This window comes from Dipodomys ordii, unplaced genomic scaffold, assembly GCF_000151885.1.
Source record: "Dipodomys ordii isolate 6190 unplaced genomic scaffold, Dord_2.0 Scaffold1, whole genome shotgun sequence".
In the NCBI taxonomy this organism is placed as follows: Eukaryota; Metazoa; Chordata; class Mammalia; order Rodentia; family Heteromyidae; genus Dipodomys; species Dipodomys ordii.
In genome coordinates this window covers 52,330,307-52,348,794 of record NW_012267217.1, presented here as the reverse complement: position 1 = coordinate 52,348,794, position 18,488 = coordinate 52,330,307, and the positions used below count along the sequence as shown (strand labels likewise).

Here is an 18,488-nt window from a genome sequence, read left to right as displayed (position 1 = left end):
CCTTAATCATTGTTCTGAGTGGTTTGTTTTTTTGGTCAGTTGTGGGGCTTGAACTCTGGGCTTGGGCGCTGTCCCTGTGCTCTTCAGCTCAAGGCTAGTGCTCTACCACTTGAGTTACAGAGCCACTTCCGGTTTTCGAGTGGTTTATTGGAGATAAGAGTCTCAGGACTTTCCTGCCCAGGCTGGCTTTGAACCTCAATCCTAAGATTTCAGCCTCCTGAATAGTTAGGATTACAGGAATGAGCCACTGGTGTCCGGCTTTTTTTTTTTTTTTAAATCATGAAAGGATGTTGAATTCTGTCAATAAAATTTTAAATTAACCTATAAAATTATGATTCCTCCCCCAGACAATTTGTTGATATAGTCAATTACTTGAGTTTTGAAAAGTTGAAACAGATTTTTATTCCATGGGTGAATCCTATCCCTGCCCTCCTTTTGACAGTAAGAGGTTCCCCAGGTTGAGGTCACTTCTGTACCAGCTATAGTCAAACTTCCTTCCTGCCTTTCCTTATATAATCTCTCCACCATTAGTTCTTGCTTTCTGCATGCCTACATCTGGTGCAGGTGGCAGTTTGTTTTTTCTCTCCCAATATATCCTATATTCTCTTCTGCTTGACCTGTGTAATGGTCTTCCCTGGAAGTCCCTACCCAGCCACCTGTAACCCTGGTACTGGCGCACTTGGGGGCACCTGGAGTCCCCCAGGCTCTGAGGTCTTATCTGCATCTGCTATGGCCACACCTCCTCCTCACCCTCAGAGGCAGTTTGGTTTTTTCTCTCCCAATAAACTCTTCTGCCTGAAATGTGTAGTTGTCTCCTTTTGGAAACCCTTCCACTCACAAACACCTGTGAACCATTCGCTCTACTTTCATCTGTTGTAGAAAAAGTTTTATAGAGAAGGTACCAATGGCTCATGCTTATAATCCTAACTACTTGGAGGCTGAAATTTGGGGACTGTGGTCTGAAGCTGGCTGGGGCAGGCCAATCTGAGACTTATCTTCAATTAACTAGCAAAAAGTTGGAAGAGGTGTAGTTCCAGTGGTAGAGGGCCAGCTGTGAGTGAAAGAAGCTGAGTGAGAATACTGAGGTCAAGGAAGGAAGGAAGGAAGGAAGGAAGGAAGGAAGGGAGGGAAGGAGGAAGGGAGGAAGGGAGGGGGAGGAAGGAAGCAAAGAAACAAACAGAAGGGAGACAGAGAAAGCAAGCAAGCAAGCAGAATTGGTTTCTTCCCTAAATTTGTGGTAGAGTTTACTAGTAAAGCTATCTGGGCCTAGAGTTCAGAATGATTTTAACTACAAAAATTATTTGATATAAAAATATTCAGCTGGGGCTGGGAAGGTGGCTCAGTAGTAGAGCGCTTGCCTTGCATGCATGAGGCCCTGGGTTCGATTCCTCAGCACCACATAAGCAAAAAGAAAAAAGCTGGAAGTGGCGCTGTGGCTCAAGTGGTAGAGCGCTAGCCTTGAGCTGAAGAGCTGAGGGACAGTGCCCAGGCCCAGAGTTCAGGCCCCACCACCAACCCCCCCCCCCAAAATATATATATTCAGCTGGGCACCGGTGGCTCATGCCTATAATCCTTTTTTTTTTATTTTTGGGCCGGTGGTGGGGCCTGAACTTGGCTTGGGCGCTGTCCCTCAGCTCTTCAGCTCAAGGCTTGAGCCACAGCGGCACTTCTGGCATTTTTTTTCCTTCTGCTTATGTGGTGCTGAGGAATCGAACCCAGGGCCTCAAGCATGCAAGGCAAGCACTCTACCACTGAGCCACCTTCCCAGCCCCCATCATGCCTGTAATCCTACCTACTCAAGAGCCTTAGATCTGAGGATCTCGGTTCAAAGCCAGCCCAGGCAGGAAAAGTCTTATTTCCAAAACTACCAGAAAACCGGAAGTGGCTCTGTGGCTCAAATGGTAGAGCCTTGAGCTGAAGGATAGTACCCAGGCCCAGAGTTCAAGCCCCATGACAATAAATTAATAAAAATATTCCAAGTATTATTTTTGAACTATAATTTGGCAAATAATGTCTTTCAAATAATTTTCTAGCTAGGTGCTGGTAGCTCACATCAATAATCCTAGCTACTCAAGAGCTAAATTCAGGAGAATCATGGTTTAAGAACAGCCTGGATAAAAAGTTCTTGAGATCCCCCCTCTCAAACTAATAGCCAGTTGCAGTGGCAGAAGCCTGTCATCCCAGCTACATGGGAGGCCAAGATTGGAAGAACTGCAGGTCCAGACCAGCCTGGACAAAAATGTTTTACAAAATTCCATCTCAGTGAAGAAGGTAGGTGTAGTATTATGTACCTGTCATCTCAGTAACAGTAGTAGAAAGCCTATAATACTCTGGGTAGGTGCATCCTAGAGTAAAGAGGAAAACCTCATCTCAAAATAGCACAATTAAAAAAAAAAGGGGGTGGGGTGGGGTCCCCTACAGGCTTGGCTCAGCAGCAGAATGCCTGCTTACCAAATACAAAGTTCAAATACCAGTATTACAAATTATAAAATCTGATAATCAGGCATGATGATACATGTCTATAATCCCAATACTGGGGAAAGTGAAGGCAGAAAAGTCAAACTGGGATACATAGACTTTGTTTGAAAGCAAGAAAAAAAATTCTATTTCAATTTAGTTGTTAATTTTTTGTGTCTGCTAGTACTGGGGCTTGAACAACAGTTCTATCTCCAACATTTTGGTGGTTAATTGGAGATAAGAATTGAATGGGTGCCCGGCGCTGGTGGCGCACGCCTGTAATCCTAGCTACTCAGGAGGCTGAGATCTGAGGATCTCGGTTCAAAGCCAGCCCGGGCAGGAGAGACCATGAGACGCCTATCTCCAATAAACCACTAGAAAACCGGAAGTGGCGCTGTAGCTCAAGTGGTAGAGCGCTCGCCTTGAGCTGAAGAGCTGAGGGACAGTGCCCAGGCCCAGAGTTCAAGCCCCACGACCAACCAAAAAAAAAAAAAAAAAAGAATTGAATGGGTTTTCTTGCTTGGGCTGGCTTTGAACTACGATCTTTAGATTTCAACTTCCCTAATACCTAGAATTACAGGTGTGAGTCATCAAAAGCTGCTAGTTGGGGCTGGGAAGGTAGCTCAGTGGTAGAATGCTTGCCTTGCATGCATGAGGCCCTGGGTTCAATTCCTCAGCACCACATAAGCAGAAAAAGCTGGAAGTGGTGCTGTGGCTCAAGTGGTAGAGTGTTGGCCTTGAGCTGAAGAGTTCAGGGACAGTGCCCAGGCCCAGAATTCAGGCCACACGACCGACAAAAAAAAAAAAAAGCTGCTAGTTGTCTTTTTTTTCTTGTTGTTGGCAGTGGGGCTTAAACTCTCGGTCCAGGCACTGTCCCTGAGCTCTTCAGCTCAACGTGAGTGTTCCACTTGAGCCACAGCAGCACTTCCAGTTTTCTGGTAGTTTATTGGAGATAAAAGTGTCATGGACATTCCTACCAGGGACGGCTTTGAACTGTAACCCTCAGATCTCAGCCTCCTAAGTAGCTAGGATTACAGACGTGAGCTACTAGCACCTGGCTAGTTGTCAATTTTTAAGCAGTTGTTAGCAAAAACTCCTTTACCCTTTTAGTGACAGTAGAATCTGTAATAATGTACCCTCCTTATTCCTATTTGTAATTTATGCCTTTTTTTCCTACCTTGGTTAGTCTGGTTAGAAATTTACAAATTTTATTGACTTTTCCCCTAGCAACTTATTGTTCCGTCCCTTTTTTCATTTGAAATGTATGAAGTTCTGGTTAAGAATTAGGTGTAGTGGCTCATGCTCATAATCCCAGTATTAGGGAAGGAGGCTAAGACTGGAAGATTCTGAGTTGTAGGCTACTCTAGGCTACACAGTGGGACCTGTCTCAAGAAAAACAAAATCATGGGCTGGGAAGTTGGCTCAGTGGTAGAGTGCTTGCCTTGCATGCCTGAGGTCCTGGGTTCGATTCCTCAGCACCATATAAGCAAAAAGAAAAAAGCCTGAAGTGGTGCTGTGGCTCAAGTGGTAGAGCGCTAGCCTTGAGCTGAAGAGCTGAGGGACAGCACCCAGGTCCAGAGTTCAGGCCCCACGACCGGACCCCCCAAAAAAAAAGAAAAACAAAATCATGACCACCACCAACAAAATGTAGAATAGACTGTATTTGAGAAATAGCCAATTTAACAATTATAATTCCTAATTCATGGTTTATAATCACAGGTATTGACTACATTTTGAAGATAAAAATAATCTAACAAAACAAAGTGTATATAATCAATATTCTTCTTTAGTCAGTTTCTAAACAAAAACTACAAAACATGGAAGAGTGATTTGGAAATAAACCTTGTTATGTATTCTTTTTTTTGGTGGCTTGAACTCAGATGCTCTACATCTTAAACTACACCTGCAGTCTCTTTTGCTTTTGTTAATTTTTAAAATTACTGTTTGCCCAGCCTGGCCTCAACCTGAATCTATTTACATCTTCCTCATAGTTAGAATGACAAGTATGTACCATGACTGCCAACTACTGGTCGAGATAGAGGTCCTGCCAAGTTTTTGCCTAGGTAGGCTTCAAGTCATGGTCCTCCTGATTTTCTGCCTCCTGAGTAGCTGGGATCACAGGCATGTCTCATCAATGTATTATATTTTGTAAGACCAAAGTTAGTTCTTTATCCAGAAGTGACTACTTTCTATCTTTTTATTGGTTGTGGGGCTTGAACTCAGGCACTGGTCTCTGTCCCTGAGCTCTTTTGCTCAGGGCTATTGCTCTACTACTTTGAGCCATAGCTCCACTTCCACTTTTTGAGTGGTTAATTGGAGATAAGAATCTCAAGGGGAACGTTACTGTTCAGATCTCAGTCTCTGGAATAGCTAGGATTATGGGCAGGAGCCACTGGCACCCAGCCTAAATATTTTCTTGAGCGAAATGTATTTTACATTTATCTTCCATACTAAATGAACATACAAACATTAATTTGATCATGAAAAAGTTTAATCAGATGAAATAGCAGATGGTACATCCTTAAAGCCATGGAGAAAACCTGAGAAGTTCAGAAGTGAGAAAGACCATAAAAAATAAAATAGGGGCTGGGAAGGTGGCTCAGTGGTAGAGTGCTTGCCTTGCATGCCTGAGGCTCTGGGTTCGATTCCTCAGCACCACATAAGCAAAAAGGAAAAAGCCGGAAGTGGCGCTGTGGCTCAAGTGGTAGAGCGCTAGCCTTGAGCTGAAGAGCTGAGGGACAGCGCCCAGACCCAGAGTTCAGGCCCCATGACCGGACCCCCCCCAAGAAAACAAAAAACAAAAACAAAAAAAACAAAAAATAAAAGAATAAAGTCGGAATTTAAATTCTTGTTCCTGTCATATAATATTGTTTTAAATAAAGTTCTTATTTTTATTCTTCCTACTTATATATAAACTGAACTGAATCCTAAATATTGATCCCCAAAGCCTGCTAACATTTAGAATGGTGCTTAATAAGAGTTACCATGTTTTTATAAATTAATATATTAGTGAATGAGGAGACTTCAAAGATGAAAATGAACAAGAAAAAACAAGTAATGCCCAGCTTAAACCACTACAGTGAATTACAATTTCAGGCTTGCAAAAAAAAAATTAATAACTTACCAATAACTCCAAGGCTTGTAAGCCGAAGATACTCAAAGGGACGTGTTTTGCTAACGGTGTGCAAAAAGGGGTACAAAAAAAGTGGTATGTGTGCTGCAAGAAAAGCTGACCTGAAAGAGAAGAAAAAAAAGTCACTTCAAAGCACAAGGTTAATTTCTAAGTATCTTGAATATTGAAATTTCCAATCCATCTGTAAGGCCTAAACATCAGCAGAGCAAGCAATCTTTTGGAAAGATTCTCAGATGGATTTGTTTTGTCCTCTAGGAGACGTGTAGCAAAATCTAGAGGTACTTTTAGCTGCCAGAAGAAAGAAATGTTGAGGGCTACTAGCATCCAATGGACAGAGGCCATTGGATAACTAGAAGAGTATAATTAGCAGTAAGCTGTCTTCATCTTTCCACCCAAAACATCAATGATGACAATGTTGAATAAAACTAGTCCAGGCTAAGATGCTTAAGGCTATAATCAGCACCAAGTATTTTTTTGTTTTTGTCTTTTGTCCAATGTGGGGCCTGAACTCTGGGCCTGGGCGCTGTCCCTCAGCTTGAGCCACAGTGCCACTTCCGGCCTTTTCTGCTTCTGTGGTGCTGAGGAATCGAACCCAGGGCCTCATGCATGCCAGGTAAGCACTCTACCACTGAGCCACTTTCCCAGCCCAGCACCAAGTATTTTAAAAATTAATTACAATATCCAACTTTGAATTTTAAAAAATAGGTAAAATGTTACTAGGGGATTTTTCTGCCTGGGTTAGCGTCAAACTGTGATCTTCAGATCTCAGTCTACTGAATAGCTAGAATTACAGGCATGAGCCACTGGCGCCTGGCCTATTTTTGAACTTTTTACACTGTTCTGTTAACTTTCATTTGTAGAAGAAGCTGATTTTATACTTAGGCTTGAATCGCTGCTATGGAACAGTTTTAGTATAATTAAGCAGTATTTTTTGCTCTCTAAAATACTAGCAAATCATTAAATCAGTTTGATCTACTTATGCTCCAATTTTTTTGATTTTTAAAGTATTACTCCCATGTGGAAGTATGGAATTATATTCTGCTACATTTTAAAACTTAACATACTTCCCTCAAGGCTGAAACCAGACTTTAATGTAGAATGTAAACTGTCAAGTAAAAATATAAGGAGACACATGGAAATACTTAAAAAATACTGAACACATTAAACTGATGAAAAGGAAAAAAAACTCATCCCTATGAGTGGGTAAAAAGTAGAGTACTGGAAACACAGACACACATACACAGAAACACATACAATAACACTGTCCTGTTTCTCATCACTCAGCAAAAGAATCGTATTCAATAAAATATTCCCCTACCAACTCACTAATACATTTACCTGGTTTCTGGGTGTGATGCCACACATTGCAGTAATGCCAGAGCATTACAAACTCTGTTGGATTGGTGTGCTGTCAAGGTGGGTGGGTTGATAGATGGATAAATATTCACTATTTCCTGAAAAATGGAAATTAGCATCAGATGAACAACAAATAGCTAATTACAAAAATAGTTACCATTTTACAGAAGAAACACCACAAAGACAAACTTATTTCCTGCAAAAACTAAACCATCTAAAAAGGAACAGACTGTGGAGGGGAAGGGAAAAAACAAATGGTTTAAATAGGGATACAGATGGACCCAGTGCAACAATGAGCTGTACAAATAGTTATGTTGAAAAACGAACTTTACAACTTTGGCTGGGGAAGTGGGGTGGGTGGGGGGTAGATGGGAAGGGATGGGAAGGGGAAACAAAGGAGGAGGCAACAACGCTTGATAAGAAATGTACTCATTATCTTGTCCATGTAATTGTAACCCCTATGTATGGTATTTTCATAATAATAAAAAAAATCACAAAATTGAAAAAAAAGCAACAGAAATAATACTCATTCCTTTGATCACAAAGATAACCACTAACTACAACAGTCTACTTAATATTCTTAGGAGAGCCTGACACTGATGGCTCATGCATGTAATCCTAGCTACTCAGGAGGCTGAGAACTGAGGATTGCAGTTCGAAGCCAGCCTGGACAGGAAAACTATGTGAGATTCTTTTTTTTGTTTTTCTGGTTGGTCGTGGGGCCTGAACTCTGGGTCCAGGCGTTATCCCTCAGCTCTTCAGCTCAAGGGGAGCTCTTTACCACTTGAGCCACAGTGCCCCCTGTGGCTTTTTCTGTTGATGTGGTGCTGAGGAATCGAACCCAGGGCCTCATGCATGCAAGGCAAGCACTCTACCACCAAGCCACCTTCCCAGCCCTATGTGAGATTCTTTCTTTCTTTCTTTATTTTTGGGTCCGGTCGTGGGGCCTGAACTCTGGGCCTGGGTGCTGTTCCTCAGCTCTTCAGCTCAAGGCTAGCGCTCTACCACATGAGCCACAGCACCACTTCCGGCTTTTTTCTTGTTGCTTATGGTGCTAAGGAATCGAACCCAGGGCCTCATGCATGCAAGGTAAGCACTCTACCACCGAGCCACCTTCCCAGCCCCCTATGTGAGATTCTTATATCCAATAAACTACTCAAAAAAGCTGGAAGTGGAGCTGTGGCTTAAGTGGCAGCGTGCTTGGCTTGCCTTGAACAAAAGAAGCTAAGGGACAGTGGCCAGGCAGGCCCCTAGTTCAAGCCCTGGGGCTGGCAAAATATAAAAAAATAAATAAAAATTTAAGGAATATTTCTACAGAAACAAGTATGGTTACCAGTGTTTCTACTTAAGAGTCTGCAGTTGCAATCTCTTACATGAGGAACAATTATTATAATTTTCTTTTTTTTTTTTTGTTGGTTGTGGGACTTGAACTCTGGGCCTGGGCCTGTCCCTCAGCTCTTCAGCTCAAGGCGAGCGCTCTACCACTTGAGCTACAGTGCCACTTCCGGTTTTCTAGTGGTTTATTAGAGATAGGAGTCTCACGGTCTTTCCTGCCCGGGCTGGCTTTGAACCGCGATCCTCAGATCTCAGCCTCCTGAGTAGCTAGGATTACAGGCGTGAGCCACCAGCGCCCGGCTTCAATTATTATAATTTTCTAAACCAAACTTGGATTTATTTATTGCTCAATGAATCATCCCATATTAAGGGTCATATCTCATCAGTTTCACTCATCTTTCTTTTTATGTCATTCCTTTTTTTTTTCTGTGGGTCATGGGGCTTGAACTCTAGGCCTGGGCACTGTCTCTGAGCTTTTCAGCTCAAGATGAGTACTCTACCACTTAAGCCACAGGGCTACTTCCACAATTACTTTTTTATAACTTCCTCTTTTATCTGCATTCTGCTTTCAGTTATAATGAAGAATAATTCAAATATAATGGCTTATAAGGAAGTCTGAGATTGGAGAGGTAGCAACTGTAAAAAGGGAGAAATAAGGACAAGGAATCTACATATATATACAAACAACATTGAATATTATGTACTCTCTATCAAAATTTGGTGATTTGGTGAATACAATTCATTTTATTTTACTTTATTTTTTTGGCAGTCATGGGGCTTGAACTCAGAGCCTGGGTGCTGTCCCTGAGCTTTTCTGCTCACTGCTAGCACTCTACTACTTTGAGCCACAGCTCCTTTTCCAGTTTTCTGGGGGTTTATGGGAGATAAGAGTCTTCCACACTTAGCTAAGCACTGATAGCTCACACCTGGAATACTAGCTACTGAGGCGGCTGAGATCTGAGGATTGCAGTTTGAAGCCAGCCTGTCAGAAAAGTCCCCATGAGACTCTTATCTCCAATAAACTACTAAAAAAAAGTCGTAAGTGGAACTGTGCTCACATGGCAGAGTGCTAGCCTTGAGCACAAAGAGGCTCAGCGACAGCACCTTAGGCCCATAGTTCAAGCCACAGTACTGGCACGCACGCACGCACGCGCACACACACACAAACACACACACAAATTAGGAATTAGGAATATGGGGCAACACTTTAAGAAGTGAATATTCCACTACTTAAATATATGGAGATTGTATTTATTAATTTATTCTTCGTCAATAAATCATCTGGCCCGAACCAAAGTTACTTTTTTGGGGGATCTGTTGTGAAGCTTGAACTCAGTGCCTATGGGTGCTGTCCCTGAGTTCCTTTGCTCAAGGCTAGCGCTCTACAACTTTGAGCCACAGTGACACTTCTGGATTTCTGGTTCATTGGAGGTGAAGAATCTCATGGACTTTCCTGCCTGGGTTGGCTTGAACCTTGATCCTTAGATTTCAGCCTGGCATGAGCCACCAGTACCTGGTTCAGTTACTTTTTCTTTTTTTACTTGTAAATGTATCCATCTTTAATCCTAAAGATGGTACATCTTAGGGCCCACCCCATACTGACTAAACTGAATTTCTTGAGTAGGATTCAAGGATCCACATTTGAATCAATACCACAGAATTTTCTAAAATAGGTTCTTGAAAGAAAGTGAGGGGAGGAGTGACACTGCCCAAAAAGAAATGGATTCTTTACCCAACTTAATGTAACTAACTGTAACCACTCTGTATATCACTTTTATAATAATAAAAATATGTTTAAGAATCATCCTTCTAAAGTCTTCTAAATAATTTGAGCAAAGGTAGAAGAAAACAGAAGTGTGATGAAGATAGCTGAATAACATAGGACACACACACACACACTCACCTGTAAAAGTGCTGCAATAGTACCAAATGAATGCCACAGCATGGGTGCAAGGTCGGGGACAGATTCTCGCTTCTTGCTTAGCTCCAGTAAAGCATTCTCTCTTGTCTCAGGACTAGATAGCTCATTGATCCACTGATAGATCTTTTCTCTATCCACTTGAGCCAGTGCAGTAGGCACAGGCTTCAGGAGGAAACAGTAAAGTAAATGTGAGTTTATTAGAATTAAACCAACTCTCCCTTTTCTCCCCCCCACCTCTTTTTCCTGGCCAGTCCTAGAGCTTGAACTCTAGGCCTGGGCACAGTCCCTGAGCTTTTGTGTTCAAGGCTAGCACTCTACCTCTTGAGTCACAGTTCTACTTCTGGCTTTTTGTGGTTAACTGGAGATGAAAGTCTCACAGACTTTCCTACTCAGGCTAGCTTCAAACCTCACATCTCAGCCTTCTGAGTAGCTAGGACTACAGACTTAGCCACCAGGACCCAGCTAATAGTGCTTATTCTTTAGAGGGAATATACTGGCTATAAATATCAGAGGAGCTTTCCTTCCTTCCTTCCTTTCTTTTATTGGGGGTCTGGTCATGGGGTCTAAACTCTGGGCCTGGGCGCTGTCCCTCAGCTCTTCAGCTCTAGGCTAGCGCTCTACCACTTGAGCCACAGCACCACTTCTGGCTTTTTTCTTGTTGCTTATGTGGTGCCGAGGAATCAAACCCAGGGCCTCATGCATGCAAGGCAAGTGCTCTACCACTGAGCCACCTTCCCAGCCCCTCAGAGGAGCTTTTCTGAATATATACATTTGGTATAAATGAAATTAACATGTTTGGCAGTTAATAAATACATGTTTAGGAATTTATCCTTGTAAGTATACTTGGGCTGTACTGAACCCATAGCAGGATATTTACTGGTATACTGCTTTAAAGCAAAAACTAACTAACAAATAGCTATCAACAAGAGATAGATAGGATAAGCTGGAGGCCGGTGGCTCATGCCTGTAATCCTAGCTTCTCAGGAGGCTGAGATCTGAGAATCACAGTTCAAAGCCAGGCAGGAAAGTCCATGAAACTCTGGTCTCCAATAAACCACCAGAAAACTGGAAATGGCACTGTAGCTCAAGTGGTAGAGCACTAGCCTGAGCTGAAGAGCTGAGGGACAGCACTCAGGCCCAGAGTTCAAGCCCCATGACTGACCAAAAAAAAAAAAAAAAGGATAAATATATCTCAGTACACCTTTATAATGGAATACTACGTAGCACTTTAAAAAAAAAACACCTCTTTTCTACATATTAGTATATATAGATACTAAATGAAAGCAACAAAAAAGGAAACAATATATGCATACACACATATATTTATATACCAGATTCATAGAAGGACACCTAAGTAAGGGGTAGTTATGTCCAAGGCTGGGTATCTATATAGGAGTTTCATGCATTATACACAATAATTATATTCCTCATAATTAAAACATTTTAACGACATGCCTCTAATAGCTGAGAGAGAGAAAAAATTACAATCTCTGTCTAGTATTGGTCCCTCCTTACTAACTGACTGACATCCCTTCCATGGAACAAATTCCAAAATATGGAAAAGCTGTTCCTCATGATTCTTGTATATACTCCATCTATATCCCTTTGGAGACAATCATTACTCATGTAGGAACTATACAAATAGATTTATAGAACTTGATTTCACTACTATGCTGAAGATTTACAACATACCCTCTAAATTTATTTCTCTAATTTTCAACGTTTGTCAAACAGCACTGTAATTGTGTTTCTTAGTTTTATCTGGAAAATAAAATGGTAGACTAGAAAAAAACATTACAAATTCTACCTTAACTTACACTCTTTCTTTGTTGGTTCCAGTCCTGGGTACTTGAACTCAAGCCCTGGGCTCTGTCCTTGAGCTTCTTTTGCTCAAGGCTCGCACTCTACCTCTTGAACCAAAGCTCCACGTCATCTTCTTCTTCTTTTTTTTTGTAGTTTAGTGGAGAAAAGAATCTCACAGCCTTTCCTGCCTGAGCTGGCTTTGAACCACAATACTCAGATCTCAGCCTCCTCAGTAACTAGGATTATAGGCATGAGCCACTGGCACAGCACTCTTACATAATTTTGTTTTGTCTAAATTTTTTATTATAAATTATAAAGATGACATACAGAAAGGTTAAGTTATATTAGTCAGGTAATGAGTGCATTTCTTTTTGGATCAAGTCACTCCTTCCTTTACTAGTACTCTCTGTTTTTCCCATTTGTCCCCACCACAAGTGTTGTGGGTTTTATGTTTGTTTGTTTTTTGTTTTTGCCAGTCCTGGGCAGTGTCCTTGAGCTTCTGAAGCTCAAGGCTAGCACTCTACCAACTTGAGCCACAGTGCCACTTCTAGCCCTTTGTTTATGTGGTACTGAGGAATTGAACTCAGGCTTCATGCATGCAGGCAAGCACTCTACCACTAAGCCATATTCCCAGCCCCACACAAGTTTTACAGTTCATTTTCCACATACTATCTAGTGAGTATCACTGCTGCATTGGTTTACCTTTTCTATTATTATGCCTCCCTCAAAGGCAGATAAACAAAAACACAAAAGAAAATAAAGCAATAAAGGAAAAAGCTTCATTTTCATTTTCTAGAGTTCATTTTGATAAATATTATTTTATATGATTTATCTTACATTTTAAACTATAAATTTCTAATAAATTCAGGATGATTTCTATCCCTATGCCCAACATTCTCACATATAATTTCCTCCAAATCAGGGAGAATAAAAGGGTATTAAAGTCATCCATACTTGCAAATGACATCACTAATACACAGATGAATTACCTTGCTCAATTTACCCAGTTTTCAAATGGCATATCCTAATGCTTTTCTAAACTATATTTCTAATATACCTCAGGGTGATAAAGTGATAACCTACCCATTACAGAGATTGAAAGGCAAGAAACAGAAAGAACTGTATTTGCGAAGTACAGAATGAAGTAGAAAGACTTTGAAATGGACTCAAATTTATTTTATCCAACCTGAATAATGTCCTTCTATAAATGGAAGCCTAATTATAAGCTTTTAGTTTGATGCTTATTACTCCACTTGCCTCATAGAATGAACCACAAATTACAGCTGAAAATATTATGCAACTTAAGCCTTCTTTTACAGTAATCTGCTAAAAGCTGTTTTGTAATTCCCACTAGTATTCCTCAAGAATCAAATACTCCTACAATAATATGATTGAAAGAATAAGGTAATTCCCCTCTCTTCCAAAAACAGTGCCCTTGAAACATGGCCCTTTTTATGTTGTTAGCTAAGCTCTCCACTTAAAGACCACAGTATGGAAATGTCATTGCTACCAGAAGAAAGGGTATGTTTATCTACAGTAATATCTTAAAGCATTACAACACCTTAAAAGCCAGGCACTGGTGGTTTACAGCTATAATCCTAGCTGCTCAAGAGGCTGAGATATGAGGATCTTAGTTCAAAGTTAGCCCAGGCAGGAAAGTTCATGAAATTCGTATCTTCAATTAGCTAGCAAAAAGCCAGAAGTGGAACTGTGATAGAGCTCTAATCTTGAGCTAAAAACTCAGGGACAGTGCCCAGGCCTTGAGTTCAAGCCCCAGTACTGGCATGCATGCATACATATAAGTACACATGTACACACACACACACACACACACACACACACACACACTCAGGGACAGTGCCCAGGCCTTGAGTTCAAGCCCCAGTACTGGCATGCATGCATACATATAAGTACACACGTACACACACACACACACACACACACACACACACACACTCAGGGACAGTGCCCAGGCCTTGAGTTCAAGCCCCAGTACTGGCATGCATGCATACATATAAGTACACACACACACACACCCAGAATATAAGTACACACACACACACACCCAGAATATAAGTACACACACACACACACCCAGAATATAAGTACACACACACACACACACAGAATATAAGTAAACACACACACACACACACACACACACACACACACACACACAGTGCCCAGGCCTTGAGTTCAAGCCCCAGTACTGGCATGCATGCATACATATAAGTACACACACACACACACCCAGAATATAAGTACACACACACACACACACACCCAGAAACAGGGTAAACTTGTTTTAGTTCCCCTGACAGTCTCTTAAAAAAACAACTCACAATCTAATAACTAAAGATTTCATAGATACTGCTCCATCAATATGTTTATACTGATTAATCAGTACTCATTCCTTCCAGTCCTCCCCAAAATCTTGTCATACTTACACCACTATCACTCCATCACTTCTAAGAGCCAGCCTGCAACTTGCATTTGATATCCCTCCACACCATGACTCCTGTAAACCAGGTTTAACCCCTCTACATTTCCATTTCAAAGATGATCTAATACCAGCAAAAGAAATGGTGTCCCTAGAAGTGGGCTGGTACTCTGGAAGGCCAATGATTTGTGATTACTTGGGTTCCAAGGCCATCACCAAGTCCTCAAGAAATACTCCAACTTGTGACCTATTGGTGGATATTGTAGTCTCCATGAAACTGGGTTTAAGTGGGCTAGCACTCTACCAGGTGGGTGTTAATGTGGCCCTCACAGGCACTATCTTGGTGTTATGGGTTCTGCAACCATTCAGTAAGAGTAGGGCAGTTTAGTGCCTATCTGTAATTCTTTTTTTTTTTTTTTGGTCATTTCTGTTGATTTTCACTACCAATTTAATAGCATTCTAGAACTGAATATCCACCTATCCAGGGATAAATACAACTGCTTTTTACATAAAAATAGGAGTCAATACCTATTTTGTCAGACACTATTCATGCTTAACCTCTTCACTAATACTGCTTCTCTTCTGTCAGGAAAGATTAGCTCTAGCTAATCTCTTTCTTTCCTGTCGGTTGTGGGGCTTGAACTCTGGGCCTGGGTACTGTCACTGAGCTCTTCAGATCAAGGTTAGCACGCTACCACTTGAGCCACAGGCCACTTCTGGTTTTCTGGTGACTAATTGGAGATCAGAGTGTCATGGACCTTCCTGCTCAAGCTGGCTTTGAATTGTGAGCATCAAATCTCAGCTTCCTGAGTAGCTAGGATTACAGGAGTAAGCCACTGGCGCCTGACTTTAAAGATGATTTTCTAATAAATGATTTTAACTTAGGCAATAAAGATAGTGAATATATAAAAATCTTGGTAAAACTGGGGTTGGGAAGTTGGCTCAGTGGTAAAGCGCTTGCCTTGCATGCCTGAGGCCCTGGGTTCAATTCCTCAGCACCACATAAGCAAAAGAAAAAGCCGGAAGTGGCGCTGTGGCTCAAGTAGTAGAGTGATAGCCTTGAGCTGAAGAGCTGAGGGACAGCGCTCAGGCCCAGAGTTCAGGCCCCATGACCGGAACCCCCCCCAAAAAAAAATCTTGGTAAAACTTATTTAGTTCAACAGAATCTGAAAGAACACTACCATGAATAATGTCACTATTGTTAAGAGAAAATTAATTATTGAGATTACAAAGCACTTAATATTTTAGTGATAGGAAAATAGTTTAACATACATTATGAATATATTATGTCATCAAATTATGGCTCAAAGAGAAAGAGGGCACTAATTTAGTTTGTGGCAACCACAATTTTATAGCACACATAGGAATCTAGTTTTAGAAAAGGGAAAATATTTGTATAGTTTGAACTATGTATTAATTTATTCAAATACAAATTTTTTTATCTTGTTGGGGATTGAATGCAAAGCCTCACTCACCACCAATTGACAAACTCTTTTTCTAACCCAAACATCAAAAGCCTAGCTCTCATTCGGCAGATAACAATAAAAACTCAAAACATATCATATTCTCCTTCTAAATTTCAAGGATTATAAAACCAGAAGAACCTAAAACCGATTTTTTTTTCTCCTAAAACAGGATGTGAAGTAAAAGGAACACTGTGAGAAAGAACAGGAACTGTTTTGTACTTTTTTTGTGCCAGACCTGGGGCTTGAACTCAGGACCTGCGTGCTGTCCCTAGGCTTTTGTTTTTCCCTCTCCCATGGCTAATGTTGTACCACTTGAGCCATACATCCAATTCCAGCTTTTTTGATGGTTAACTAGAGATAAGAGTCTCAGTTTCCTACAGTCAGCTAGTTCTGAATTGCTATCCTTGAACCCAAGCCTCCTGAATACTTAGAATTATAGGCCTGAGCCACCAGTACCTGGCTTCTCCCATTCCTTTTAAAGGACACTGCAGCATGTATTTCTAGTCCTAGCTATTTAGCAGGCTGAAGATTGCTGGGAGCTTAAGACTAACTTGGGCAATATAATAAGACCCAGGCTCAAAAAAAAAGAAAAAAGGATCATCTATAAAGAAGAGTCCTAGTTCAGATGTGCTACAACTCTTTAATTACTGAGGCAGTGGCTGATACAGATGTCAAGGTAGTAGCTAGCACAATTCTGCCCTGTAGTAGTAATAGATAAGCAAATTCACCTGTATGATTCGCCTACCGGAAGATCATCTAACTTTAAAACATTAACAATGGATATGGTCTAGACCCTTTTTTGGGTCTAGACCCTTTAAGAATCAAATGAAAACCACAAATCTTTTTTTTTTAAAGGGACAGTTTTTTTCTTAATAAATTAATTTTATTTATTTTTTTATTTATGTGGTACCAAGGAATTGAATCCATGGCCTCATGCGTGGTAGGCAAGTACTTTACCACTAAGCCACATTCCTAACTCTCACAAATCTTTTCCTCAGAAAAATACAGTTGTAAAAGCATGAAAGAAAAATACAATTGTGCCGGGCGCCGGTGGCGCACGCCTACAATCCTAGCTACTCAGGAGGCTGAGATCACAATTCAAAGCCAGCTCGGGCAGGAAAGTCCATGACACTCTGATCTCCAATTAGCCACCAGAAAACTGGAAGTGGCCCTTGGCTCAGGTGGCAGAGTGCTAGCCTTGAGCTGAGGAGCACAGGGACACTGCCCAAGCTCAGAGTTCAAGCCCCACAACGACAAAAAAAAGAAAAAGAAAAGAAAAAAAAGAAAAATACAATTGCAAAACTGTATTAAGAAACTGCATTAAGAAACTGTTTCCTTACAATGCAATCATGGATCTAAAATTAAGAATCTGTTTATTAAATTATAAAATAGGAAAGATCTAAACTTCTAAGTAACAACATAAAAATGTAAGTTGAATACATATTGGATTGAGAGGTCCAATGGTTTCAAAACATAGTATAGCCATTTCTAGAACTATATGGCTTAAGAGAAATTATTTAACTTTCCAATCCTCGATTTTATCAAGGTTAAAGTGGAATACTGTATTAAATAACCAGTCTTAGCTCTAAAATCTTAGAAATTAAATATATTTACTTTTTAATTACAAGTAAAAATATTTATTTCATTGAGGCATAATTTGCATACAAATTGTAAGTACATTTATTTTAAGTATACAGTTCAAAGATTTTTTTTTTTGGGGGTCCGGTCGTGGGGCCTGAACTCTGGGCCTGGGCGCTGTCCCTCAGCTCTTCAGCTCAAGGCTAGCACTCTACCACTTGAGCCACAGCGCCACTTCTGGCTTTTTTTTTTTTGCTTATGTGGTGCTGAGGAATCAAACCCAGGGCCTCTGGCATGCAAGGCATGCGCTCTACCACTGAGCCACCTTCCCAGCCCCTGTACCACATTTTCTTGATCCACTCATCCATTGTAGAAATTTGAACTGTTTTCATACCTTGGCTATTGTGAGTAGAACAGGAATGAACATGGATGTGCAAGTGTCTTTACTGTATCTGACTTGTAATATTCTAGGTAGATGCCTAAAAGTGGTACTGATGGATTGCAGGAGAATCTTTTATTTAGTTAAGGTTTTTTTCCCCCTAGCTTAATCATGATATATATCTAAATGAGTCACCAATGGCTAACTCCAATTTTCAGAAACACATAGTACTGGTAATTGGTCCTTAATCTCTAAAAGATCCTAATAGTTATGTGAAAAGAAGAGTATCTTTTTGTTTTCTTGATATGTAACAGAATTTCAAAAAATGGATTAGATTAAAACAGAAGTAATTTTCCCAAGTCTGTACTCAACATGTAGCTTTGAATGTCAATATAATGACATTTTAAGAAAAAATACTTTTAAAGTAGTAAAGTATTAACCTAATTATCCTCATAACATTATAAAATAAAAAAATACAAAGAGAAGTTACACAATTTGCCTAAACTGTCAATGAGAGATTTGGAAGAAGACAGAGAATTAGATCTTGTGGAGTGCACAGGATTCCTCCACTTGCCAAAGAGAGCCTCTGTGAATATATCCCAGCTTCAACAAAAAGATAT

General features: G+C 40.7%; 1 protein-coding gene across 3 annotated transcripts in view; it reads right to left on the bottom strand.

The window, feature by feature from the left end:
• Rqcd1 (RCD1 required for cell differentiation1 homolog (S. pombe)) overlaps positions 1 to 18,488 on the bottom strand; it is a 32,091-nt gene that overhangs the window by 7,406 nt on the left and 6,197 nt on the right. For all 3 annotated transcript variants that reach the window (XR_001174809.1, XM_013010349.1, XM_013010359.1), the window contains exons 2-4: positions 10,185 to 10,364; positions 6,929 to 7,044; positions 5,582 to 5,691 (exon numbers count right to left, since the gene is read on the bottom strand). Coding sequence is in view for 2 of the 3 variants with exons in the window: in XM_013010349.1 (XP_012865803.1) it covers positions 5,582 to 5,691; positions 6,929 to 7,044; positions 10,185 to 10,364 (406 nt within the window). In the remaining variant the exon portion in view is untranslated. The remainder of the gene's footprint in view (positions 1 to 5,581; positions 5,692 to 6,928; positions 7,045 to 10,184; positions 10,365 to 18,488) is intronic.